This window comes from Calidris pugnax, unplaced genomic scaffold, assembly GCF_001431845.1.
Source record: "Calidris pugnax isolate Ruff unplaced genomic scaffold, ASM143184v1 scaffold52, whole genome shotgun sequence".
Taxonomy (NCBI): domain Eukaryota; kingdom Metazoa; phylum Chordata; class Aves; order Charadriiformes; family Scolopacidae; genus Calidris; species Calidris pugnax.
The window spans coordinates 2,017,865-2,045,704 of record NW_015090811.1 but is presented as its reverse complement, the minus strand read 5'-3'; the positions used below and the strand labels follow the sequence as shown (position 1 = coordinate 2,045,704).

The 27,840-nt window shown below is 49.1% G+C and overlaps 2 protein-coding genes across 4 annotated transcripts in view; one reads left to right on the top strand and one right to left on the bottom strand.

Annotated features, from left to right (window-relative positions):
• Positions 1-10,379, top strand: part of SLC7A14 (solute carrier family 7 member 14) — a 34,527-nt gene extending 24,148 nt beyond the window's left edge. Inside the window, exons 6-9 of the mRNA XM_014938866.1 lie at positions 528-674; positions 1,519-1,727; positions 2,555-3,432; positions 6,127-10,379. Of these exons, the coding sequence (XP_014794352.1) occupies positions 528-674; positions 1,519-1,727; positions 2,555-3,432; positions 6,127-6,449 (1,557 nt within the window). The 3' untranslated portion in view covers positions 6,450-10,379. The remainder of the gene's footprint in view (positions 1-527; positions 675-1,518; positions 1,728-2,554; positions 3,433-6,126) is intronic.
• A 2,911-nt stretch (positions 10,380-13,290) lies between these two features.
• Positions 13,291-26,246, bottom strand: CLDN11 (claudin 11). 3 transcript variants are annotated; one of them, XM_014938777.1, is made up of 4 exons: positions 25,993-26,246; positions 25,596-25,818; positions 22,204-22,368; positions 13,291-14,510 (listed from the first exon to the last, which is right to left on the bottom strand). In XM_014938777.1, the coding sequence occupies exons 1-4, from the start codon at positions 25,993-25,995 to the stop codon at positions 14,278-14,280; spliced, it is 624 nt and encodes a 207-aa protein (XP_014794263.1). In that variant the 5' UTR covers positions 25,996-26,246; the 3' UTR covers positions 13,291-14,277. The 3 variants fall into 3 exon arrangements, with proteins under 3 accessions (XP_014794263.1, XP_014794262.1, XP_014794264.1); XM_014938776.1 differs by having other exon boundaries at positions 25,596-25,920; positions 26,088-26,238; XM_014938778.1 differs by lacking the exons at positions 22,204-22,368; positions 25,596-25,818; positions 25,993-26,246 and adding an exon at positions 21,613-21,774.
• Positions 26,247-27,840: the final 1,594 nt, after the last annotated feature.

The window sequence follows — 27,840 nt, the reverse complement described above, 5'->3', positions numbered from 1 at the left end:
CCTGCCTGCAGCTTCCAAGGAAAACAGGGCTTGTTTGGAGAGCGGCGCACATCTGACTGTGGCTGCTCTCCTCGGCTTCCTCTGCTGGCGGATCTCGCTGCCACAGGAGACCATCTTGCTAAGACAGAACATGTAAACACGCCACAAATCCCTGCTAATATAAATGGATTTAGGGTGGAGTATTGTGAGAGCAAACCCGAAATCAGTTAATCGTCTCTTCCGTCGCTGCCAGCATCTCCGGGCACAGGTTTGTGGTGCACCATGAGCGAACTGCAGATGCCTCCAGTGCCACAAGCCACACATTGAAATCTTTTCCCCAGACCGAATCACTGCTTTATGGGTGTTCCCAGGGTCAGTCCCCAGATGGAAACACCCAACTCAACGTGTGCCCCCAGCCCTGGTGTGCCCCATTCCCCCTTTAGCTCCAACAAGGCAGAACTGGGTTCCTTCATTTCCGCCCGGTTCCCTCTCCCTGGTTGGGTGGCAGTGTCCCTCCCTGCCACTGAGATACTTGGTCCTCCATGCAGGTGCTCAAAGGGGCTGCCACGTGTTTCTATGCCTTCATCGGCTTCGACATCATCGCCACCACTGGAGAAGAAGCCAAGAGCCCCAACACCTCCATCCCCTATGCCATCACGGCCTCGCTCGTCACGTGCTTGACAGCATATGTGTCCGTAAGTACCAGCTATGTATACATAAATGTACATAAATATACATATATGCATATATAAAGATCTACTGTGTGTATATATATTTTTTTTTATTTTATTTTCTATGTATATATCTATAGTGTGTCCCTTCTGGGCATCTGCATGGCTCCCTTCCCCATGAGCTCCAGTCTAACTGCATGAGTTCCAGTCTGAACCTTGATCAAGGTCCCTTTCTTTGGTGGTAACTGAGACATCAGCTGTGGTTCCATGTGACTGTAGTGTCCTGCTGAGGCTCCCCTCAACCCCAGCCCACTTTGCCCCCAGGCTCCTGTCACCCTGCTGAATTCTCTCTGATGGCTGCAGGGAGGTGGGGGCAGCCGTTTTCTCCCCCATACCTCATCCCCATCCGCAGCCATTTTTGCATCCAGAAGTGCAAAGATGAAGGAGCAGCAGCATTGCAGCAACGTTTCTCCTTGTTTTGGGGAAAAGTGGCACTGCCTCTGCTAGAGATGTGGAAGAGGGTCCAAGAGAGGAAGCGGATGAGCAGGGATGGCGTGTGTTACAAACCCCACCACATCCCACCAGCCTCCTGCATCAAGGTATCACAGAATGATATGGGGTTGGAAGGAACCTCTGGAGACCACCTAGTCCAACCCCCATGCCAAAGCATGTCCACCTAGAGCAGGTTGCACAGGAATGTCCAGAGAGGTTGCCTTCAGAGGCCTTACCTCTAGCATTTTACATCCCCTCCACAGGGAACGTAGGGATCTAATCCAAATCAGACTTGAACTTTTTTGGCTTTCCACCCTTGAGGAGCAGCCCCCATGCCCTGCAAGTCCCCAGCTGACACTCTTCTTGCCTTCCCCAGGTGAGCATCATCCTCACACTGATGGTGCCGTACGATGCCATCGACACCGAGTCACCACTGATGGAAATGTTTGTGGTCCACGGCTTCTATGCAGCCAAGTTCATCGTTGCCATTGGGTCTGTGGCCGGCCTGACCGTCAGCTTGCTGGGCTCCCTCTTCCCAATGCCAAGAGTCATCTACGCCATGGCTGGTGACGGGCTGCTCTTCAGGTCAGTAATACGCTTGATGGCATTTATTTTTGCACACTTGGGACCCAGAGGGAAAGTGTGCTTGGAGGGGGGACACAGGGACTGTCCCCCACCCAGACAGCCCAGTGCCATCACCGCAGGGAGCACAGGCTCGGTACTTGCAGAACAGGGCACACACCAAAGCAAAATCCTGAGGAAAAAGAGATCAGGAGAGATCTACAAAAAAGTTTCTTTTGGTGCTGGTACCCAAGGTACAGGTTATGGGAGGATGAGCATTAAGTTCAAGGATTACTTGCAAAGGAGAGCAGCTTAAATGCATAAAATTTTGGCACTTATTTGCAAGTGTCCCAGTCCTCATTTCATAGAATCATAGAATCATAGATTGGTTAGAGTTGGAAGGGACCTTAAAGATCATCCAGTTCCAACCCCCCTGCCCCGGGCAGGGACACCTCCCACTAGAGCAGGTTGCTCAAAGCCCCATCCAGCCTGGCCTTGAACCCCTCCAGGGATGGGGCAGCCACAGCTTCTCTGGGCAACCTGAGTCAGTGCCTCCCCACCCTCACAGGAAAGAATTTCTTTCTGGTATCTAATCTAAATCTCCCCTCTTCCAATTTAAAACTGTTACCCCTCTCAGGTTGCACAGAGCTGGTTAGACCTAGGTCTAACTTCAGACCCAGCCGCAGCAGTATTTCCAGTCTCTGGATGTCTGGAGTCTAAAATCCAAAAAGCAGTGAGAGCTGAAGGGTTCGCAGCTCTGAGCCTGGTCCCTCCAGCCGGGTAAGGGTTACAACAACAGGGAACCACTGCCTTCTGCAATTATAACTTTCTGCCACTCTTTCGCACTCCAGATTTTTGTCCCACATCAGCTCTTACACGGAAACTCCCGTAGTGGCTTGTATCGTCTCTGGATTCCTGGCAGCGTTGCTCTCCTTGCTGGTCAGCCTGCGGGACCTGATAGAAATGATGTCCATTGGCACTCTGCTCGCCTACACACTGGTCTCTGTCTGCGTCCTCCTCCTCCGCTACCAGCCCGAGAGCGACATCGATGGCTTCGTTAAGTTCCTCTCCGAGGAGCACACCAAGAAAAAAGAGGGCATCCTGGCCGACTGCGAGAAGGAAGCTTGCTCCCCTGGGAGTGAAGGAGAAGAGTTTGCTGGCCCACCAACCAACACATGCGGGGCCAAAAATCTGCCATCGCTGGGGGATAACGAGATGCTAATTGGGAAGTCTGATAAATCCACCTATAACGTGAATCACCCCAATTATGGCACAGTTGACATGACCACAGGGATAGAGGCAGATGAGTCTGAGAACATCTACCTCATCAAGCTGAAGAAGTTGATCGGCCCTCGCTACTACACGATGCGGATCCACCTTGGACTGCCGGGGAAAATGGACCGCCCCACAGTGGCCACCGGCCACACGGTCACCACCTGCGTCATCCTGCTTTTTGTCCTGATGTTCATCTTCTGCTCCTTCATAATTTTTGGGGCAGACTACATCTACGACCAGAGCTGGTGGGCTGTCCTCCTTGTTGTCTTGATGATCCTGCTCATCGCCGTGCTGGTGTTTGTGATCCTGCAGCAGCCAGAAAACCCCAAGAAGCTGCCCTACATGGCACCATGTCTGCCCTTCGTCCCTGCCTTTGCTATGCTGGTGAACATCTATCTCATGCTGAAGCTCTCCACAGTCACGTGGATCCGATTTGCCGTCTGGTGTTTTGTGGGTGAGTCTCAGATTCATTTATTTTAAATTTTTAACTGACACTCTTTTGAAAGGATGTTAATAATAACATCCCTAATTAGAGTGCTTAGGCCGATGCTTCTTCAGCTGGGACGTACCCAGCCTTTTGCATTTGCCCCTTGTCATCCTGAAGTTCTTAGAAACCTCAGTTAATCAAGCCCCCGAACCACAGCTAAATGGAAAATTACACCTCCAGAAGATGTCAGTTTGATGGAAGTAAACTGCTCCACGCAAAGGTGACTATTTTGATGAGTCTTTTGATGGAGAGTAGGTGGGTTTTGGAAATTGCCTTGCAGGCAGGTTTCCTACAGAAATCTGCCTGCTTTCTTGCTATTTCACCCACTTGAGCTCTTCAGCAGCCCACACCGAAATTTCAGTGCTGCGTTGCCAAAGCCCAGAGCTGCCCAAGCCCAGCAGCCTTGGGAGAGACAGAGCCAAGGGATCTTTTTCTTGGTCTAAGTCCTTAGCTTTGTTGCAGGGGGCCAGCAGCCTTGGGAGAGACAGAGCCAAGGGGTGTGTGGACTGTATCTCCTTTTCTTGGTCTAAGTCCTTTGCTTTGTGGCAGGGGAATCTCAGGACTCACAGGCTCTGTTGTGGACTTTTTTTTTTGCCAAATTTAGGCTTCCTGGCATGTCCATAGTTTCCCTTGTTTAATAATGCAACCCACTTACTCCTCAAACTCAAGAGAAAAAGAGCAGTTCTCATAGTTCCTCCTGAAGGCTACCAAGCCTGGAGTGTAGAAAACTGAAGCAACAAGGCAGTATCAAAGCTTTTTTTTTGCCAAATTTAGGCTTCCTGGCATGTCCATAGTTTCCCTTGTTTAATAATGCAACCCACTTACTCCTCAAACTCAAGAGAAAAAGAGCAGTTCTCATAGTTCCTCCTGAAGGCTACCAAGCCTGGAGTGTAGAAAACTGAAGCAACAAGGCAGTATCAAAGCCAAGGACTCCTTAGAGAGAAATAATAACCCTATGGATAAACTTATATATTGCAGCAGCCCACAGGAGCCTCAGTTACAGACAACAGACTCTGAGCATGGTGCTAGCACCCAAAAGGACCATCCCAAGCCAAGTATCCCACCAGCAATCCCCTGCTTTGGGAACAGGGTTCAGAGTCCTGAGTCGAGAGGGAGAATGTGGTGGGGAAAGAGAATGAGGATTGATGCAAAGGTCATAATCAGAAGCCACCTCCCATAAAGGCAGGAATCACCTCTCTGGAAGAGGGGTGAGCAGATACAGGCCACCACACCGGGCTCACCAGTCTTCATGCTTTTCTCAGGTACCTCCTGACGTTTGACCTCAGCTGGCAGAGCAGGAGATGACATGAACAGACTGTGGATCTCCCTTTGGTGTCTCAGAGAGTTTAGAGTAGTCTCACAGTTTCCATCCTTCAGGAGGAGGTGCTACCACCTTTTTTCCTCCATTTTACCATTCCCAATTTTGCTTCATGGTGAGGACATCAGCTATGCTGAGTCAGTCCTGCAAGACTGAGGTCCCATAGCAAAGCTCTGCCTCTGAGACTCCCCAAAGCCCAAGCCAAGCAGTTGGGCAGTAGCTGCCACATGCACCCTTCGGGCTGGAAAAGCCACGATCAGTGGTTTTTTGGCCCCTAAAGGCAATAGGTGAAGCTGTAGACCCAGGGAAAACTCTTCTACCTGGAAGCAAAATGACTCCAAAGCACCAGTTTAATCCACTGTGATTAAACACTTTCCCCTGTGGTTACATCTGATACCTCTTCAGCTGCTAGCAATGGCAATGAGTCAATTAAGCCACTCCATTAAGGTGTGATGAGCTCCACCAGCCCCATCCAGGGCTGCTCACCAGCTGGGAGAGGCACATCCCATTTGTTTTCCAGGCAGAGATGTGCCATCCTGCCACACAGACTCTGGATTTAACCTCAGAAGCAGTCCCTCATGGCCAGTCCATGGCATCTGGACAAGTCTGGGTTTCTCTATGTGAGCATCTGGGGTAGGTTAATCCCAAGTTCCACTGGAAATTAGATCTCCTCATACATTTGTTTCCGGGAAAAGCATTGGTGCAGGAAGGTGAGATCAGGTAGGGCTAGAGGGAGAAGATTAATTTAAACTCCTGAAGGGAGGAAGACAGGATTTCAGAGCTGTTTTGATACCAAATACGCTCATCCTGACAACCCCGAGGCACGCATGGCTGCAAGCACCAGCAGGAGAGTCTGAGTGCGTAAGAAAACTCCAGAGAGACAAAGATATCTGGGAGGGGAACAGGGTGGAGATGTGGTTTGTCAGCACTTGGGAGCCTCCACACATCTGCTGGGGGCTGCTGTCCCACCAAAGCTGCAGATGGCACAACCACGTGGCCAACAGTGATGCCAGCTGATGTTTAAAACATACAGACCTCGGAGTGGCAGCTGGCAGGCTGAAAACACAAACTGAAGAGATTTGAAGAGCAGACATCAACTATAAAATACACTGGATTAAAAAATATAGGTGTGTTTAGGTACACTTAACCCTCACCAGCTGCCACCAGCCCGGCGCTGGGTGGGAGGATGCTGGTGGTGAGCCGGGCTGGATCCCCCACCCACCCCTGACATGGGTTTTGAGGGGCAGATGCTGTTTTGGGGCATGGCCAAACATGTTTTATCTGGGGTTTTGGGGCCAGTGTGGGCAGCTGGGGTCCAGCCCTCTCCCTCTCGCCCACCGCAGGTCTGCTCATCTACTTTGGCTACGGGATGTGGAACAGCACGCTGGAGATCAGTGCCCGGGAGGAGGCCCTCCACCAGAGCACCTACCAGCGCTACGACGTGGACGTCGACCCCTTCTCCGTGGATGATGGCTTCTCCTACGCTACCGAGGGTGAGGGCTTCCCGGGCTGGGGTCCCTCCGAGGACAAGGGCTTCTCATACCAGCAAATGGCAGGAGCAAAGGAAAGCCATCGGACGAGTGGCAGGTCGAAAAGCAAAGGCAGGCACAAACCGCCATCGGAGGCTCTCATCGCCAACGATGAGTTGGACTACTCGCCTGAGTAGTGGGGTGGGCAATGGGGCATCGCGCCACCCAGCCGATGAGGAAGGGTGCCCGCAGCTCCCCTGTCCTGCCCCATCCTCCCCGGGTCCTCCACCACCACCCCGCTCAACCTCTGGTCCTTGGGACACGCTCTGCGATTGACGTTGACCACGAACCAAACACACTCGTGGCCCGTCTTGGCTCCCCCAGTCAGGTCCCACTCTGGTGAACGCTGGCCGATCCCCCGGCACCGGTTGACCTCCCAGCACTGGCTGCACCAGCGGAGGTGGTGGAGTGGGAGATGTGCCAAACTGGGAGGGTGTTTAGAGGTGGAAGGAGCCGCATGAGGGGATGAGATGAGTTGTCAGCAGGGAATGTCCACCCGATGGCTGCAGCAGTGGGATGCCACTCTTTCATTTTTGGCATTTTCTCAGCACGTGTGTTTTCTTCTTTGAACCACCTGGAAGTAATAGCTGAGCCAGAGGGACAGACGGGTAAGTACGTATGAAATGGAGATGGACAAACCCCTTTCAAGGGAGTAGCTCAGAGGTGGATCCAGGGATGTTGTTCCCATCACACAGCGTTTCCATGGCCTGTTCTGGTGCAAAGGGACTCGATGCACACAGCAGTGTGACCCTCATGTCCATCCCCACACCCCAAATCCAAGCATCCCAAATACAGGGATTCAAAATTAGTCCATCTCTCAATCAAATCTTGAAATCCCAGCATGGCCAAACATCCCAAATCTGTGGTTGGGAGCCTGGTCCCATTTCTGGTCATAGTGAGGGCTGTGACCTTTTGGCTCAACCCACCTTGTGCAAATGGTCAACGTGGACCACACGCCGTTTCTCTGAGCATCACTGGTCTGAGGCTGGGTGCTGTTTCCACCACATTGTGTCTTCTACAAAAATGACTATGTTGTAATTCCCTCACTGTGGTGGGCACATTTCAACGCTCACTCTGGCCTCAGTGCTTCAGCAGTGTGTCCATGCCCCTGCAAAATGACATCATCTGTGGGTCAGCGATGTGCTGGCAGAGCTGGGCCACACATGGTGAGTGGAGAGAACTCAGCTGCTGAAATCTTCCTCCCTGCTGACGTCTCCACCTCTTACCATTTTCTCTGTTTCTGACCCTGGCTTGGTGGACACCATATGAAAAAACACAGAAATGTTGCTCTTTCTGTAAGAGTCCATATTTCAACCTGAAACCAAACAGAGCTGGTGGCTCGCAGGGCAGAGGCGGTCAGCAGGTGGGCAGGTGGGATAGTTAAACCCTCTGGGACACCTCAAGTTGTCCCAGCACGTCCCAGCCATGACCCCAAGCAGTGCCATCAGGTTCCCTGCCACCAGCGGTGACGGGGTTTGGTGGCAGCCACCACCTCCCCCAGCACGGACAGCAGCTGCACTGCTGAGTCAGCAATTATCTGGAGACCATCACCAACATGCTTGGTTTCAAACACTGCGACAGAGGAACATCTTCTGGAACAAATAACAATGAAGAAAACACCCTGTTGGGCAGCAACACCCATCCTCCTCCTGACTGCCGGATCCATCCCCAGGGCTCCCCCGGAGCAGCCCAGACCAACCCCCAGGACCAGGGGCTGTTGCTGGCATCCCAGGGGACAATTTAACATCGATGGGGGCATGAGGCAGAATGTCCAATGTGTGATGCTGAGAACCATTAACACTTTGGTTCGCTGGATGAGGCTTAGCCCCCAAAAACACAGCGCAGAGCTGGCCTGGCACCCTTTGAGGGCAAGCGGGCTGCTGGGTGCAGAGGGTCCCTGGACCCACACCCGTCCCCATCTCTCCCGGGGTTCAAGGGCTTGAGGGAGAGGCTGTCCACGGCTGCAAAAATTTCCCACCTGCAGCTCCTCTCCCAGACAGTCACGAACTACAGCCCTTTCCCCAGTGGAGAAGAGCATCTGATGCTGCAGATCATAACCCCGGAGCAGCCGGGGCAAGCCAAGGGAAGTTTGACCTCCACGAGGACCTCAAGGATGGGAGCGAGGATTTGGCAAAAGGACCCATAAGCTTCGCTCTGGCATCCCCCTCCCGCTGCCCGCCCCCACCACGCTTCTGCAAGCAGAAATCCTGAGTGTGTCCCACCAAAAAGCTGTTTGCAACGCGCACGCCGCTCACGGGGCAGCTTGGGAAACCTTTCCGGGCAGCGCCGAGCACTTCTCGCAAAGGTCACCTCTCACTCGCGCTTGGCTGCTCTCCTCCTCGATGCCTTAGAAGTACCCAAGAGAGATGGCACCTTGCAGGTCTGGCTTTACATTTTCAGGGAGAAAGATTGATGCTATTTTCCTACCAGCTCTTGTACTGTACCCTATCCGAGGTAGTCGTCTTCGTCCCGCTTCCGCGCGGTATTTAGGCATCTGCCGGACCACAAACTGATGCCCAAGTACCCTGTCGAATCGAAGCCTGTTATTCCTTTTGCAGCCTTAATCTCTTGCTACAGAGCAGTTACCAGTACCAATGTCTGTCGTCACATCCGCTCTAGTTACGCCCTATAATTTGACGAGGGCTTGATCCCTTGCTCTTTGGCATCTGTAGGAACCTCTCCGTTGGATCCATGCATCAAGTGAAGCCCTTCGGCTGCTCTTGTTCCCATTCACCCATCCTCCTTCCCCTTCCCAGGAAGGCTGCACCACATCCCCAGGACCACTGGGAAACAGCGTTTGATGCCACTGTCCAGTATGGACACGCTGCCACCAGTCCTTGCCGTGGTGGTGGGTGGGTTTCATACCCTCCTCCCTAGCCCACCATGTCCCACCTAAGGTTGGAGTGTAAGGAGAAAGCAGCCGAGCCACAGGCTGGGTCTTCCCTAGGTTCCCCCACCCCTTTCCGAGTGGCAGTGCCTGGGGGACACACAGGTACCATCTCCATTTGGGAGCTTGGGTGCTTTCCCTTGTAGCGGGCATTGGGGTCTTCAATGGACACAAGCAAAAGCAGCAAAGGCCAAAACGTTCAGGCATGACCATCACCTCTGGCCACTGCTGGTGCCGGAGGGTGGTTTTGGATGCTGGGAGGAGGTGCAAGTGCTTGTTTTGCTGTAACCCCCAAATCCAGCCTTTCCCCCTGGGTGGCCTCAAGGAGGTTCTCACACCCCTGACCCATCAGGAAGAACCAGGCAGAGATGTCCCACCCCTGGTGAGAGGCACCCAGCCCCACCACGCCTGACCGTTCTCCACAGGGCACGAGCCCAGGGGGCCCAATGCATGATATGGATGGAGCATAGATACCTCAAACCTTCCAGACTGACTCTATAAGATCTCAGTCCCTCCACAAATTCACTCCACACGGTTATGACCACTCGGTACAAGGCCCACCACACCGGCATCCTCCACGTGGCAGAAAAATCACACCCCGAACGACATCGGATGTTGTAAATCCAGCTTGTAAATGATCTTCACTTCGTTATGTTCGGTCTTTCTGATGTATATCTTGCTTTTTCTTTTTTTTTTTTCCGGATGGTACTTTCTGGTGTAACAATTCTCTGCAGTTCTGGTATGAAATTGGTGTATTTGTTAAAACAAAGTTTGTTCTTTTTTTATTTTTTGTTGTGGTTTTCAACAGCCCATTGGTGCATTGTACAATGGGATCTTGTAGTGTGTCATGAGGAAGAAAAAAAATGTGCAGATATGTTATGGAGTGATTTTTATTTTCAAATGATTGTGTTGTTGACAACTATACATATAATATATATATATTATCAAGATACTAAGAAAAAAAAAATCTAAATTTACCAAAATCTGTATATTTTAATAAATGCATAAAGCTTTATTGTGTGCCTTTACATTTAAAAATCAAACAAGAACTAATGGATTTTTAAAGACAGAGAAAAATGTGTCTTAGTATCAGTTTCCATAGTAATGTAAATCTTTTAAATGAAAGAACTAAACCAAAAAGAAAAGAAAATAAAAAGATTTCCCTTATAAATTCTGTTAAGCCAATCAGGAGCTGAAGGTCTGATATTTTTTCAATGCTAAATTGAAGCTAGAGGTGAACAAACCTTGCCTTAAGTGCTTCAAAATTTCCTTTGTGGAAGATCCCTTACAGCGGGCTGACTTTGGTATTTACTTGCACTGTTGCGAAAAAAAAAATGGTTATCAGTTTACACAAAAAAAAAAAAAAATAGAAAAAAGAAACCAAAGCCAACGACCACAGGTTGACTATTGCAGTGCGAAGCCCTGGGGAGTGCCAACATCTTCTCATCTTCTCGTGGTGCTGCCAGCACCCCCCTTTCCCTGGGATAACTGGGATGCCACGAATTCTTCTCCCCTTTGGGGTGCTCAGGGTCACCAGTCTCCCCTCCCTCCTGTTAACCCTATTATTTGGGGAACAGGGAGGCTGCCAGGCGTCTTCCTCGTGATGAGGAGCTATATCTGGTCCTGGTGGGGCCAGGGAGGGCTCCCCTGGGGCACCATGGACCACCACCTCCATGCCGGGGTAACCACCACAGCTCACCCCCACCCCTCCACAGCTGATATTAGGCATGTTTAGAGATGTTTTTCCTTTAAGGAGAATTATATTTGACTCTATTTTGAGGCTTTGGGTCAGTAACCAAGCACCAAAAGCCTTCAAGAGCCAACAGTGCCGTGGCCAACCCAGCCCTGGAGAACACAGCAGGGGAGGGGGGCGTTTTGGGGCGACGCAAAGCAGGTATTTCAGCTTTGGTCCTTTAAAAACTCAAAAAGTTTAATGTTCTTTGTGCTTCCTCCAAACGCTTCCCCTCTGCGATGCCAGCACTAATATCCTGTCCCATTCTTGGCCCCGTCTCCCCGCGTCCCACGGTTGCAGATGTCCGTTTTCCCCGCGGCTGCTCCAGAGTTGTTTTTGCTTTGTTTGGATTTTGCTTCTCTTCCCTGAAATAAAGGGTCTTCCTTCCTCTGAGCAGATTGCCCAGAGCCTTTTAAGGGCTGGATTTGGGACCTTCTGCCAGTAACCTGTGACCATGGGCAGAGTGAGCAGAGCCCTGCTGAGGGTCCCCAGCCCCAAGGTGCAGCCCTAAAGGTGTGGGCAGCAAAAAACTCATAAGCCCTGCCTGGCAGTGCTCATTCCTTGTTGGATCATGCACCACTACTCGAGCCCCTCCAGCAGCACCAACACCTTGCCAAAAACCCTCCTCAAGCATTCCGGGCATCCCCTCAGCCTTCCAAGGGGGCTAGAGGAGAGATGGGGAGGGACTCTATCAAGGAGTGCAGTGGTAGGATGAGGGGGAATGGTTTTAAACTGAAAGAGGGGAGATTTAGATTAGATCTCAGGGAGAAATTCTTTGCTGTGAGGGTGGTGAGACACTGGAACAGGTTGCCCAGAGAAGCTGTGGCTGCCCCATCCCTGGAGGGGTTCAAGGCCAAGTTGGCTGGGGCTTGGAGCAACCTGGTCTGGTGGGAGGTGTCCCTGCTCAGGGCAGGGGGGTGGGAACTAGATGGTCTTTAAAGTCCCCTTCCAACCCAAACCGTTTTATGATTCCATGATCTCAGACAGGTTTTCCTGTGGTTTTCCCTCCCGCTTTGCCCCAGGGCAGTGTCCCAGCAGGGTTCTGCTCTGAGGTCTCCCACATTGCCATCAGCCCCAGGGTTAATGGGCAGAGCCACCGCTGGGCTGAAGCCACGGGCAGCGGGGCACAATCCACAATCCCTGGGCAGCCTGCACAAGCACAAGCTGGCACGTCTGTGCGCCGCCCCTTCGCCCGCGGCCCCCGCACATCAATGGCAGGGCTTGTGGCATCTCCCCGGGGAGCACAAGCACTGCCTGTGCCCTGCCCGTGATGTAATGGGCACAAGTGTCCTGCCACCAGCCCCACAGCCCTGCCCGCCGCGGGGACATTGTATGGGAGGGCAGCGATGCGCAGCCTGCACAACAGAGACGCCTTCATGATGGCTCGGTCTTAAAGGCAGATGCTGGGGTTGTGTGTCGGGGCTGGAGGGGGATGCACAGCCAGCCCGGGACATGACCAGCCCCTCCTGGAGCCTCCTTATTGACTCCTCTTAAATGGTCCCACCATGGCAAAGCGTGGGAGCTGCAGCATCCTGGTGCCTGGGGCTGTGTCGCCCACTTTGGAATCTCCAGCTGAAGTGGATCAAGATGAAAGGGCAGTCCCTAAGCCACCTCCAAGGCTTGACTAGCAGCCTTGTTTTCAAATTCTTCTCCATCACCCCAAATAATTTGTTTGGTCTTCTCCTCTGCTGGCTCAATCCCCTCTCCTCCTACTCTCAACGCCCAGGCTCTCCCCCTTGTCCATGCCTGAACAGCAGCTATTCCCTTTTTCCTGCTCCTGAAGCCTGACTTACACAAATTATTTGAACTAACATCTCTGGGAACAGATGGGATTTTGTATCAACATAATTAAATTGCTACAGCCCCTGGTAAGGGCTGAGTTAGATTTTGATCTTACACGGTTTTAATCAAAGAGAGCGATGACCCCAGATCAGACTCTTATTTTAGTTGAAAGCACCTCCAGCAACACGACTTCTCAACTTCAGCACGCCCAAGCTGTGCTGGGGGTGTATCTCCACCGCCTCAGTGGGCTTCTAAACCTCCCCGATGTGAAGAGCACCAGGAGCCAGTGGTACCACTGGTGCAACCTGCTACTGGGAACATTGGAAGAGCCAATGGATAAGACAGAGGTCAGTATCATCGAGGAAGATTACTCATATTTTAAATATTCAAAAAAAAAAACCAACAAAAAACCCCAACCAAAAGACCTGCTTAATTCCACAGCAGAGCAGAATCTCTCATCCTGAACTGCTATTAAAAAAAAAAATACAACAAACCTTCAAAATCATTGGGAAACCCCCACCGTGGAAAAACTAGCTATGGAAACACACAGGAAGGAAGGGAAAAAAGAAGCCGGTGATTGCAGGTACTCTGTTATTTATTGTACAGTATTCCACTGAAAGTACAAAGGCATCATCAGTATTCACCAGAATTGTATTGTAACAGGTACATTATACTGCGTGTTAAGATGTGCTGCTTTAATGATCCAAGAGAGAACACAAATTTAGAAGGAAGAAAGCAAGGAGTTTAAAAAAAATGTAAAAATACATTTTTAGTAACTGGTCTGTACAAAGGAAAAAAAAAAGAAACCAAAACAAGAGTGCGGGGATTAGAGCCCCCAAAGTCATTTAAAACTATGTAAAAAGGCACCGTTATCTACCGTGTAATTAGGACCTTTGGGTTCCGTTTCCTTCATACTGATGACTGTGGGGGGTGGGGGAAATACTGTTACTGAAATGATCAGACTCATACAAAAGTATTTACAGAGAAAGGCAGAAAAAAATTCCCCTACTCTTGTTCCAAAAGAGAAACGTTTGCCCGGTTGGGGAGTACAGCCTTCCTCCCTACCCCCCTCGCCCACACCGTGCCCAGGCGGTGACCTTGAACGGGGGAAAGCAAATACTGACGTGGTGGGAGAAGCTGCCAGAGTCCTTCTAACCACAGGAAAGTGTCTCTCTCGTTTCTCTTTTATTGCTTTAAACTCTCCTATAAGCAGGGGAGCTAGAAAATAAAATTAAAAAAAAACAAAAAAACAAACCACAAACAACCCTAAAACCCACATGACAACCCCAAACCATCTGAGTCATCCTGGCTGCGAGAAGATGGGGCAAGTGGTCGGGACAAACTGGGGAGGATCAAGAGGTAGGGCTTCTAGAAAAGGGGTGGGGAGGGGGGGGAAGAGGTGGGGAGAATAACAACGCTTCGAACTACCAGAACATTTGTGCTGCTTTTCTAAATCTTCCCCTGGGAGCCTGACAGCGGCGTGTGTCAGTAAGAAGCAAACCCAGGGCACACGAACCCACCAGCCAAAGCATCTGAAGGCAGCCGTGGGGCATCCCCGGGAGGCCTACACGTGGGCGCTCTTGGCGTGGGTAGGGGAGCTGGAGCCCGAGGCGTAGTAGAAACGGTTTTCACCGAACGTCTGGGCATCTCCCGAGCAGCAGACGATGACGCAGCCCCCGAAGAGGCAGAGGGCAGAGCCGATCCAGCCCGTGTACAGGGAGTAGCCGAAGCTCATGATGGTGGTCTCGCGGTGGGCGCACACGGGGAACCAGATGGTGGCAACCACGCCGCACATGGCTGGGGAGAGATGGAAAGGAAAGGTAGCTCCAGCACGTAACCCTCACCGTGGGGACACGGGGCTCACCAAAGGGACAGGAGACAGGGAGGAAACCACAGAATCACAGAATCTTCTAGGTTGGAAGGGACCTTAAAGATCATCTTGTCCAACCGTCAACCTAACTGACAAAAATAGACACCCACACAACGAACAAGGAACATCATCACTAAACCATACCTCCCAGCACTACATCAACCCGTCTTTTGAACACCTCCAGGGATGGGGCCTCAACCACCTCCCTGGGCAGCCCATTCCAATGGCTGATAACCCTTTCAGTGAAAAAATTTTTCCTAATATCCAGCCTGAACCTCCCCTGGCGCAACTTGAGGCCATTTCCTCTTGTCCTGTCGCCTGTGACTTGAGAAAAGAGACCGACCCCCATCTCTCTACACCCTCCTTTCAGGTAGTTGTAGAGAGCAATAAGGTCTCCCCTCAGCCTCCTCTTCTCCAGGCTGAATAACCCCAGTTCCCTCAGCCTCTCCTCATAAGACTTATTCTCCAGACCCCTCACCATCTTTGTCGCCCTTGCACCCATCCCTCCTCCCTTGCAGTCCCACGGTGGGACCCAGGAGCATCAGCATCAGGGCTTGGTCGGAGAGATCTCCGAGCAGTAGGCAGCGTGGGAGCCTCGTGGGGAGGGAGACCACAAGAGAACAGCCATCTCTGTCAGGCACCAACAAACAGAAAGGAAAAACAACTGCTGCTCGACACAACCTGATATATTTATTACCAGGGGAACAGATTTGTTCCCTAGAAATAGCCTTAAGGGGGAAGAATGAAAGTTCACCTCTGAAAGTGTTGCTCTGGAGAGCCTGCAGAATTAGGAATAAATACAAAGCAAGACCACAAAAGCCATGTGCATCGGGGGGACGGTAAAATCCAAAGTCAACTGGTTTAAATCACTGTTTCTGTATGAACTCATGTCAATCAGCATCACTGAACAGTCACATAAACATTAATGAAATATCCCAGCACTCAGCAAGTCAGAGCAGAGTTTATAAAACACAAGCAGGAAACAGGCAGGGACAAAATAAGCAGCAGCAGAGTGTTGTTGGGGTGTTTTTATGAACATGAAAGTGCCTCACAACTCTGGAAAGCAGATTCCACTTCCCTGTGGAAAATTTTCTCTACATCAAGTGATGGAGACAAACCCAACAAGGTTCCCCAGAAACCTATTGAATTGAATAGGAGGAGGAAAAGTATTTTAACCAGAGTCTACAGTGGGTCAAAAAATGTTATCTCTCTCTACAACTACCTGAAAGGAGGTTGTACCGAGGTGGGGTTTGGTCTCTTCTCCCAAGTAACAAGCAATAGGACAAGAGGAAATGGCCTCAAGTTGCACCAGGGGAGGTTTAGGGTGGATATTAGGAAAAATTTCTTCACCGAAAGGGTCATCAAGCATTGGAACAGGCTGCCCAGGGGAGTGGTGGAGTCACCATCCCTGGAGGTATTTAAAAGACAGGTAGAGGTGGTGCTGAGGGACATGGTTTAGCAGTGGACTTGTCAGTGTTAGGTTGACGGTTGGACTTAATGATTTTAAAGGTCCCTTCCAAACTAGACGGCTGTATGATTCTATGACTGAGGACTTCAAATTTTGCTTGAAATTCTGTAGGTTTTTTTTCCACAAAAAGCAGGAAGGCTGCCATGGCAGTGCTGTGAGGACTGCTAGGCAGGTGACATGGGAAGTAAACACCCCTCAGGACAGTAAAATGGGTTCAAACACTGCACTTTGCAGGCAGCCAGGCTAGAGATCACAACGCTTTCAGCTCCAAGCAGGGAGAAAACAGATGCCCTGCATTCTCCTTGTTCTACACAAGGTCACGCTCACTACCCTCACCAAAGGTCCTACCTCCATCCTGCAAAGTCCCCACATGCACCGAGGGCAACAGGAGTTGATGGTGTTAATCACCTCCCAGGAGCAGATCCTAAAACAATACTCCTTTATGGCCTGTACATCTGAGAAGAATTAATCTGTCAATATTTACTTGCCTCTGGGACAAGCTGTGCAGGAGTCCATCCTTGTGGCTATCAGAGAATCAGAGCAAAACAATAACAGGACCGTGGCAGCGTTACAGATTTCCACCGACCGCGTTAAAAGGTATCTGGAGGCAGTGTCAAAAAGTTAAGGTTGCAAGAGGGAATTAAAAAAAAAAAAAAAGGGGGGGGTGAGATTAAAAATAAAATTGTTTAGTTAAAGAGGAGAACAAACCCTAGCTCCTGGCCGGACAGCAGAAAACCCATCCCCATTAGCTGCAGTTATTGTGAGAGAAAATATTTTCTTACGGGAAAGAGAAGAACATTTGGAGGATGCTAATAAAGCCAGGAATAATTTTGGGCCTCCTCAAAGCGAGGGCCCCGCGGCTTTGGAGGAAATTTTGGGAGGAGGCAGGGAGGGGGGGAGCAGCGTTTCTCCCGCGCGGGGATGAGTCCTGCAAACAGCTCACGAGCTTTCAAACAAAAATGTATCAGTTGGGAATACGCAATAGGATGGGGAGGGAATGGGAAAAAAAAAGCTTCTTTGTTGTCCGAAAAGAGACAATCATCTTTTCTTTTTCTGTCAGCAGTAAATATCTATATATATTTATGTCCATAGACTATAAGAGCGTTATCTATCCGGACCCTCCCCCACAACACAGGACAGAAGAAAACACTTGCGCTGGGGTGAGAGGAGCTCTCAGGGCCACCAAGACAATAGCAGCCCTTGTGCGTGTGGCCCAACGACATGTCAAACCACCTTATTTTAATGCTGACAATACTAGAAAGCTGTGAAACACAAGCCAAGGACTCTGCACGGGTTCGTTTGACCTCTCTGTCCTCGGAGGCTACCAGCTGCCGTCAGTCACCGGCCACCCCGTTGCTCAGCAAGAGGAACGCCCTGGAACAGGACTGGATTTCATCGCTCTGCACGGATTAGAGGGGGCTGTAAACCCTCTGAGAAGACACCAAAAGGGCAGTCAGGCAGTATTTCTCAGTGAACTCAACTTTTGGTCCTGCTGCATCCCAGAGAAAGGCTGGAGAAAAGCTGATTTTCTAAGTAAACCAAAGGGATTGGAAAAAGGCGTTTTGGGGCAAGTTTCAAGAACTGAAACAGCTGCCTACAACAGCAAACTCTTTGAATAGAAATTATCACCCCCTTTTCTTTTGTGCTGATGCCGAGAGATCCTTTGCCTCTCCCTAAATATGAATGTCCTCAGATAGTAGAGCTGCTGTAGTCAATATGGTCTAGCAGGAAAATGAAAGAAATTCTGCAAACAGAAGGAATATTTTCTATTAGACCAATCATTTTACCTGGAAAAACAGACGTGTTTTGGGGCACAGACATCCTGTAAGGCTTGCCTGCTTTTTGCAGCAAGGGTAGAGTAGTTCTCTACTCTAAAAAGTAAAAGCCACTGCCTCTGACCCACAAAATTCATCTCAGTGATAGATGGTGAGGTTGTCCTTGCTCCATCAGATCGCTGAGAATCCACAGGGACACATCCCAGGCTCCCAGCGTTTCTGAGCATTTCTTTTTGACTACGGACTTGCAGTGGCTCAATCCCTTGAGCTGAAACTCTTAATATTCCACATTAGAGGCATATTTTAATCAGATGGAAGCAGACAGAGGCAAGAAGGACAGAAGGTGCTTGGGGAGGTGGGGGAGATAGTGCAGGATTACTCTAACTCAAGGGACAGCGAGTCCCTGCCAAATTCCTTAACAGTAACTTAAAGGCTTTCTGCAGAAGAAAGAATACTTCTCTTTCACAGCTAAATTTAATCATTCCGAGTTGCTGACTCAAAGTCACACAGATTTCTCTTTCAAAGCATTTGGTTGAAATAATATTCTTTTTTTTTTTTTTCTCCTGTGTCCAAGGCCATCTTTTGGTCTTGGTATCTACAATTTTCCAAGTAAATCTCATGCCGTGTCCAGAAAAAAAAAAATAATATCCTTTATTTAGTATACAACAGCTAACATGGTCATTTTGCAGTAAAAATTGCTAACAACTAATGTATTTTTCATCTGTGTTTTCCAGTGTCCTGAGTCCCTCACCTCCGTTAGGAAAATGCCTGCTCGGTTACCAGCACAGGGTCCCCCCAATTAGTATCAACAAAACACGGGATGGTTTTTCCAGGGTTTTTCCATCAACAGGAGCACGTGAAATGTTTTCCTACCGGCTGGGAGCAAACCTCTGCTGAGGGTTGTTTTCAGCAATAAATCAATTATCTCGGACAGATAGGATCAGGCAGAGACATAAATACATCAGCGGGCAGGAGAGGAGGGTGCGCACACAGGTTGCACTCTGCTATCATCAGTGGACAGAAAAATCAATGGAATATCTGAGCCCATTGTTTTCCTGGCAAGATTTCAACTTGGGTTTTTTTGTTTGGTTTTTTTTTTTTTTTTTTTTAGGGTTTGTTTGTGTTTTGGGTTGGTTTTTTTTCCACACTGTTTCGACCCCTGTTTTCCTTTTTAATAAATCTCAGGGACAAACTGCCACCCTTTCCCCAAGCAACAAGTATAGTTTGCCATGGGGCCAGCTCCCCTGATCACATCTCAACTATCTATTTTTTTTTTTTTTTTTTTTTTGTTTAGGGTTTGTTTGTGTTTTGGGTTGGTTTTTTTTCCACACTGTTTCGACCCCTGTTTTCCTTTTTAATAAATCTCAGGGACAAACTGCCACCCTTTCCCCAAGCAACAAGTATAGTTTGCCATGGGGCCAGCTCCCCTGATCACATCTCAACTATCTATTTTTGCTACGTTGGTGAGCGTTTGGGGGTTTGTTTTCTTTTATCCAGAGCTCTGGATAAAAAAAAAAAATCAATAAGAAGTCCAAATCCCACCCAAAGAGCATTTGGTGTCCACTTAGAGGAAAAGGCAGTTGGGGAAAACCACAAAGGAGAGTTTAGTGGCCAGAGGGTAAATAAGAACAGTGCAAGGCATATTACTTCTAGAATATAATTAATTTTACATCAGTATTACAATTTTCAAGGCCTGATTCCTGCTGATTAAATGCTCCGGAATGGTAACACCTCATTTTGCAAATAACAGATCATTAATCAGCTTAAATAATGTCAGTCTCAAGCTCTGTACATTATTCTTCTTCCACAGGGACTGTCTTGCTGAGCAGCCCAGAAAAAACTGGGGGTTGTAAAAATAAATATGGATTGGTTTGCTGTTTAAGAGAAAACTTAAGAGCAAAAGGAGCTTATTTATTCTTCATTTGTGACCTGACATAAAGAGTATTATTGTAATTGTGACTAAAACACTGTGACCAGGCTGCCATTCCCAGCCCAGATCATTCAGGACATCAGTGACATGAACAAACCACTTCACCTGCAGATGCTTCAGAGCTCACAGGGGTAAAAAAATTGATAAAAAGTCCAAATCCCACCCAAAGAGCATTTGCCTGCCAGTGCCTGTGTAAATACACGTTTTCTTTGCTCACAGGATCTACTTAGTGGGAAAACCACCTTCTGAGGTGCCTGGGTTATGGAGCACCACAACCCCTCTCTTCCATCCTCTTACATCTGTTCTCCTCCCTGGTGTCACACCACAGCAAGACCAGGGTGGGACAGTGACACACTAGACCTCAACCCCCTGGTAAAACGCTGCAAGATATGGGATTTCACTTATTTTAATGCAGAGTTACCCGATAGGGCCACTGCAATTTGTTTTCTGCATGTTCTGGTCCCGTAAACCTGTCACCCTTGGTCAGAGCAGATTTAAGGAGAATACTCTCACCTCCAGGTCTGCAGCCACACAAACAGGGCTGATCTACAGCACGTTCTCCTTCACCGGGACCCAAAACTCACGTTTGTTGGTGACAAAGTCCCCCCCATCCCAGGCAGGGGAAATCCGACGGAGCAGACACCTCCAGCACCAAAATCTCATTCACAGGCAGAGAAAAAAACCCTCCACTTTTTCCTTTCACTTTGCCAAGCCCAAATATGTGACTTAAGCTTTTTGTACAGGGATGAAGACCACATTCCAACAGCTCTCTAACATGGCTGTTCACGATCAGGATGTCCTAAACAGGCCCTGTAAAGCTTATTTTAGGATTTCCAGCTGCAGCAATGTGCTCTTAAACCCCACAGTCATTGAAAGGGCCCTTTGGTCTCAGTCCCTTGGGTTTGGGATGTCCTGATTTGTATTATCTGCTTCTCACCAAGGCCCTGGAGGAGGCACCGCTTGCAAGGAAGGAGCGTCCAGAGGACAGCCCCTCCGAGCGTGCAGCTATCTCCAGTGTCCACTTGAAAAAAAATTAAGGAGGAGAAGAAGAAGAAGAAAGAAGACTGGCATGATGTCAGCGCGGGCTGCCAGCGCCCAGCAGAGCCACACAAAGAGGCCCCTTTCCCTCACCCCTCCTCCTCTGCCGCACAGACGGGTGAAAACAAGGCTCCGCCGCCTGTTGCTGAGATGACGAGGCCTCAAGAACATGCAGGTGTTGCCTTGGGGACAATGAGCTCCACAGTCCACGCTGCTCAAAACAATCTCCTCCCCAGGCATGGAGGATGGGAAGAAATTCCCAGGGGAACTTGGAGGCCCAAGGGCAAGGTTGGGCAGAGGGGGTTGGGAGGCACCCAACCCCTCTTCCCAGGTCCGTGCCACCTCCTTGCTCCCTCCTCTGCTGTCCCTGCACCACCAGCTCCCCCTCAGCCACGGGCTTCCCCTCTCACACACCTCAGCTCACTTTGACCTGGCTGCATCTGCAATACCCAGGGAGATTTGGAGGGTGTAAACAGCTTGGGAGTTTAGACACTTTTCCAAACCAGCATTGCTTCCACAGCAAAGTAGCAAAACCAGCTGCCTGTGTGCAACCACTGTGACCTTCCCAGAGACACCGGTGGTGGCCGTCCCCTGGGACTCCACAAGACCTCCCCTCTTCACCCTGCCTCTGCTCTTTGTCCTCCCACTCCTCTTCATGCCTTTTCTTCACCCCACAGACTGCAGCGATGCTGGAGAGCTTCAGGGTCAGCCCAGCCTGGACACCCATCCTTTCTGGTGAACACACTCAACCTGCTTGCACCGTGCCATCCTGGAGCAGCAGAAGACCTCCAGCTCTCCACACACGGCGGGAACCTTACCCAGAAGGATGATGAGGATCCCTCCCAGCTGGGACCGCCGGTACTTGGCAGCTCCAGGCTCGTGGCCCATCCGGATGCAGGGCAAGACCGTTATCAGCAAGAAGATAGCAGGAAGACCCAGGACAGAGGCGGCGATCATCAGTGCTCGACATGCTTGGACATACCCTGTTGGCAAGGCAAGGAAACAGGATTTTGGTTATTTGGCACGAGTTGGACATACCCTGTTGGCAAGGCAAGGAAAGAGGATTTTGATTATTTGGCACAAGAGAATCATAGAAGGTTTGGGTTGGAAAGGACCTTAAAGATTATCAAGTTCTGACCCCCTGCCATGGGCAGGGACACCTCCCACCAGACCAGGTTGCTCAAAGCCCCATCCAGCCTGGCCTTGAACCCCAGGAACAGAGCATCCACAATTTCTCTGGGAAACCTGAGCCCGTGTCTCACCACCCTCACAGTGAAAAATTTCTTCCTGATATCTAATCTAAATCTCCCTTCTTCCAGTTTGAAGCCATTACCCCTCATCCTATCACTACATGCCCTTCTAAAAAGCCCCTTTCCAGCTTTCTTCTAGGCCCGTTCAGAGAACCTTACCCAGAAGGATGATGAGGATCCCTCCCAGCTGGGACCGCCGGTACTTGGCAGCTCCAGGCTCGTGGCCCATCCGGATGCAGGGCAAGACCGTTATCAGCAAGAAGATAGCAGGAAGACCCAGGACAGAGGCGGCGATCATCAGTGCTCGACATGCTTGGACATACCCTGTTGGCAAGGCAAGGAAACAGGATTTTGGTTATTTGGCACGAGAGAATCATAGAAGGTTTGGGTTGGAAGGGACCTTAAAGATTATCGAGTTCTGACCCCCTGCCATGGGCAGGGACACCTCCCACCAGACCAAGTTGCTCAAAGCCCCATCCAGCCTGGCCTTGAACCCCAGGAACAGAGCATCCACAATTTCTCTGGGAAACCTGAGCCCGTGTCTCACCACCCTCACAGTGAAAAATTTCTTCCTGATATCTAATCTAAATCTCCCTTCTTCCAGTTTGAAGCCATTACCCCTCATCCTATCACTACATGCCCTTCTAAAAAGCCCCTTTCCAGCTTTCTTCTAGGCCTGTTCAGATACTAAAAGGCTGCTATAAGGTCTCCCTGGAGCCTTCTCTTCTCCAAACTGAACAACCCCAACTCTCTCAGCCTGTCTTCATAGGAGAGGTACTCTAGCCCTGTGATCATCTACGTGGTCTCCTCTGGACCCACTCCAGCAGGTCCATATCCTTCTTGTGCTGAGGACTCCTTTTTGAGAACCTTTGGACAGACTCCTCTTTGATTAGCTCCCAACACTTGCATGGAGTATGGGAGAGAGGTTCAATCCTTTGTGTAAACAATTAAGACAGGGGGACTGCAGTACTGTGGTTAGTGCATGAGCATGGGGTGTGCACGGTCAGAATTTTCCAACGAACAAGCAGCACTGCCTGGAAAACACAAACTATTCCCAGCAAGACACTGAGAAATCACAGAGCTGGGAAATACGGGAGGAGAAAGTAGGAGAAACAGCCAGGAAGGGGTTCTCCTTTATCTTTTCATAGAGACACTTATGATTAAATAACAAGGACTTAAAGTCTTAAAGACTGCTGTGGGCAGAGGAGGTCTACAATCATTCAGAGGAGGGCTGAATAATTGAAGATCCATTACTGAAACACACAAGTCCATGAGATATGACCACCCTGATGAGCTGAGGACTGGTGACTTGGGAGGATGGATGATCACCAATCACAGCCACATCCAGCTGCACCTCAGGAGTCCAGCCTGGTAGTGGGCTTTTCAGAGAAGATCTGTGGCTCGAGGTGACCATTGGCACAGCTCTTCCTTAGGGAGAAGAAACGACCACACTTTGCAGAGCTGCCTGAATTGCCATAACCAAGGGTCATGTTGTTCCTCTGGGTCCCTGTGGACATCACGGGATTCCCTGGCATTGCATCAGTTACCAGCCCTCTCCTGCTTTCCCTCGTGCAGCACCAGCAGCCCAACACAAGGCAGTGAGGAACGACCAGGGATGGGGACTGTGGGTGTGCTGGGCAGGGACGTGACATTTCTACCACTCTGCGAGGGTCTATGTATAACAATGTCTCAAAAATTAAATTTTAAAATATGTTACATATATATAATTTAATTTTATATATTTTATAGATATAATATATAAAATTCATACATAAATAAAAAATCCTGAGTCACTACTGGCATACAAAAGAAAAAAAACCAAGCATCAGATTTGCTCCAGTGCCTGGTGAGCCTCCACCAGCTCTTGGGACAGCCTCAGCAAAGTGAATACGCTGCCCCTCTTTCCTCTCTTATTAACAAAATGAAGCTGCTACGTGCAGACATTGAGTTTCATGATGTCTCAAACAATATCAGCAAGAAGAAGCCTCACGCAAATCCTGCTGACATACAGATAAGACACCAGGAATGAGGATTTTACTGTTCCTGGAAATGCAGACTCTGTGTGTACTGAATATTTACTTGATTTTTCAAGAGGAAACTTAAGAAAAAAAAGTTACCTGAGGAATTCAGGGCAAAAAAGGAGACCCTAAACAAAGGAGATGGCAGTGCCCAGTGTGGTGTCTGTGCAATCAATCCCCATGAAATGAGAATACAAACACGTTTGTTTTAAAGACTTGACTCAGGCAATGAAAGCCTCTAAACACATTTCAGCTATCGGGCACACCAGGATAAATTTCCCTCTCGTGGAAAGCTGTGGGTATCAAATGGGTTACAAGCAGAAGCATCATGTTTTGTGATTTGTTTCTGCTGGAGAGAAGAATTGCTTTCTGCTGCTGAAAGACCGATTTACCTATTTATTAAACATCATTCAATAATGTTTCTTTGGGGCAAGTCTTTTCTCTGTCTTCTGTGCCGGATCATATTGAACAATAGTAGCAATGAGGAAAGCAAATCTACTAAAATAAAAGTATACACACACAGAGAAAGGGAGAATAGGAGCTAGTCTGAGAGATTCAATATTGCTGAGCACTATGTGGTACCTCAGACGAGGCTCTGCACCAGAGAGAAATTCAGGAATAATCTTTCCAACCTCTTGTGAAATTATTTTCACCGCAGTTTTTAAATAAATAAGGAAACATGAAAGAAAACTACAAGGAATGGTTATTTCTACCCTCTCAGCTTTGGAAGAGGCACCTCTGGCATGCTAGAGGAGGTGCAATCTCAAACATAGCTGAACAAAGCAGCGCTACAGAATGAACAGTGAGTGAAACAGGTTAAGATCATTAACTAAACTTACAGGGACAAGACCACACAAGGCTTTGGCTGGCATGATTAGCTCAAAAGATGTATTAATGCTGAGGAAACACCTTGCTTAATTTTTGCTTTGCAGTAAACTAAATGAAAACTGCTATACAATTAGAAAATATCAAGCCAAGTTACATGTAGTTACATCTATTCACCGTGTAAAAGTTCTGTCTTGCCTTACAACATGTGGGAAGCACAAGACCGTCAAGACTAATGATGATCCAAAAGATTAAAAGCCATAGCAGCATTAATAATAAATGCTGAAAGACTCGTTATACTCCAAATCATTTTAAGGAACAGAACATTGACATTTGTAATAGTTCATCATTATCTCAAAGCAAAACTCAGAATACTCTATTTTACATTATTATACTATGTATGTTTTGTAATGCCATCTAGATACAAGATGTGAAAGGAACAGCCAGCATTTACTAAAAGCAATGATTAAACATTAAGTGGCCTTTAATAGCCACAGATAACACGATACCTAGGTATAAGTAAAACCTGGTATGATTTAATGTGAATCATGTTAAGAGCTATCATTCCCATTCTTTAAAATTTTTCATGGACCATCTCCTGCGCTGATGAAGCTGAAGGAGCTTCACCATCAATTCATCCTGCCCAACTCAGAGCAAGGCTTGGCTCTTCACCTCCTGGTGGGAAGGGGGAGGACAGGGCACACGTACCTGGCAGTATGAGGATGTCCACGAGGGGCTTGCAGTGATAGAGACCTGTGGCCATCACGCAGTCTGCCCACAGCCCCTTGGAGCCCAGCTCATCCATCTTCCTGCAGGTGGTGATGGTGTAGCCGCAAGTCACCACCCAGTCGTTGGTGGCCGTGGCCACAACCACCCCGATCCACCCTATAAAACTGCAGACAAATCCAGCCAGGTGCAGGCAGGTGGCCACCATGGCGTTCCTTTGGTGGGGCAAGCTGGACAGGAGGAGAGCAGCCACAGGGGCTCAGCAAAGCTGGTCGGTGAGGTCCCCGCTGCAGATCCCGGCTGCTGGCGTGGCCACAACCACCCCGATCCACCCTATAAAACTGCAGACAAATCCAGCCAGGTGCAGGCAGGTGGCCACCATGGCGTTCCTTTGGTGGGGCAAGCTGGACAGGAGGAGAGCAGCCACAGGGGCTCAGCAAAGCTGGTCGGTGAGGTCCCCGCTGCGGATCCTGAGACCTTCTGGGAGCTGGGAGCAGGAGGGACGAGGCTGTGGTAGGATGAGGTCCCTGGTCAGGCTGCTGCAGGCACTCAGTTGCTGCTGCCCAGCTCCCTCCCTGGGAGGGGTTAGAGCTGCCTCCAGCCCCACCAAGGCATGGGAGGAGCGAGCGGGGAGCCCCAACTTCGGCCAGTTCATCAAGAGTCGGAGGGGACGGACGGCGTGGAGAGGAGGAGGAGACACAGAACTGCACCCACCCGTGCCTGAAAAACAAACCAGGCAGCTTCACTCCAATGCAAACAGCCCGACTATTCAAAATTTAGCATCAAGGAGGAAAAAAAAATAATAATTCAGGCAGTGTTTTCGAGCTGAGGGCAAATGATCACACTGGTAACCTCTTCATGGAAAGACAGGGCAAGAAACGTGGTGGACAGAGTTACTCAAGAGGTAGAACTGACCACCTCATCAAAGCCACCAGCACGGCTGGAGTGAACAGACAAAATCAGTCTTGGGTCTTTCCTGATGCTTTCCTTAACTGCAAAAACATAAAAAAACCCCCTCACTGCATTCTCTGCTCGCACCTGAGTTTTCAAAAGTATTAACTAACACTCACAGAGTCCTAAATCTGTGTTTAACAGCACTTTTGAATGTTAAAATTAAAACGAGCAGCCTTTTACTCCATTTCATTATGGATGTAAATCTCAGTCTACTTCAAAATGTCAAAATAAAAGGAAAAAACCACCAAAAAACAAACCTTCACAGCCTGTTCTGCATCAAGAGAAACAGGCGGGCGGGATATTGTCTTCATTTCGCTCTGCATTGTCACAAACACACAGAAGTTTGCTGCCGACCCATCCCTGATGAAGTTTGGTGGTTGCGGGGAAGGTCTTGGATCCCGCAGATCCAACGTGCCTGGAGAGACCACTAGCGGAGACCTGCCCGCATTGCACCGGGAATTAGGGAAAACTGGGCAAAAACCCGCAGAACCGGCAATTTCATTCATTCCCAAACCGGTAGTGAAAAAAAAATAAAATAAAATACTGGAAGCTACACAAGGATTAAGGTGCCGGGGATGAAATATATCCTGCTCTTCACCCATCAGTATTGTTTCCCCATTCTTTAGCAAATAAAGTGAAAAACGTGAACAAGAGCATCCTAAGCCTCGTTTGTCACATGTTCCTTGGATTCAAAATGCAGGACAAGAGGCCAGTTTTGTTTTGTCAAAGCTTCATCTGAACACCCGAGTTACTACATAAATAATTGGAAATTACCTTTGAAGAGGAGCTTTTATAATAAATAGAAATTTAATACTTGTTTTCATATTTGTTTTATATTTTGTTACCCCTTGGATTTTTTTCTGTACTTGTTTCATGGTATTTTTGGTGAAGCCACCCTGCCATCAACTTTTGTGATGTGATTTCACCTCTCTCTAGAGCTTATTACAGAATCACAGAATCACATGGGGTTGGAAGGGACCTCTGGAGATCATCTAGTCCAACCCCCTGCCAGAGCAGGTCCACCCAGAGCAGGTTGCACAGGAACGTGTCCAGGCGGGTTTGAATGTCTCCAGAGAAGGAGACTCCACCACCTCCCTGGGCAGCCTCTTCCAGGGCTCTGCCACCCTCACAGGAAAGAAGTTCCTTCTCATGTTTAGGTGTAACTTCTTATATTCAAGTTTGTGCCCATGTCCTGTCCCTGGGCACCACTGAAAAAAGACCATCCCCATCCTCTTGACACCCACCCTTTAAGTATTTATAAGCATTGATCAGA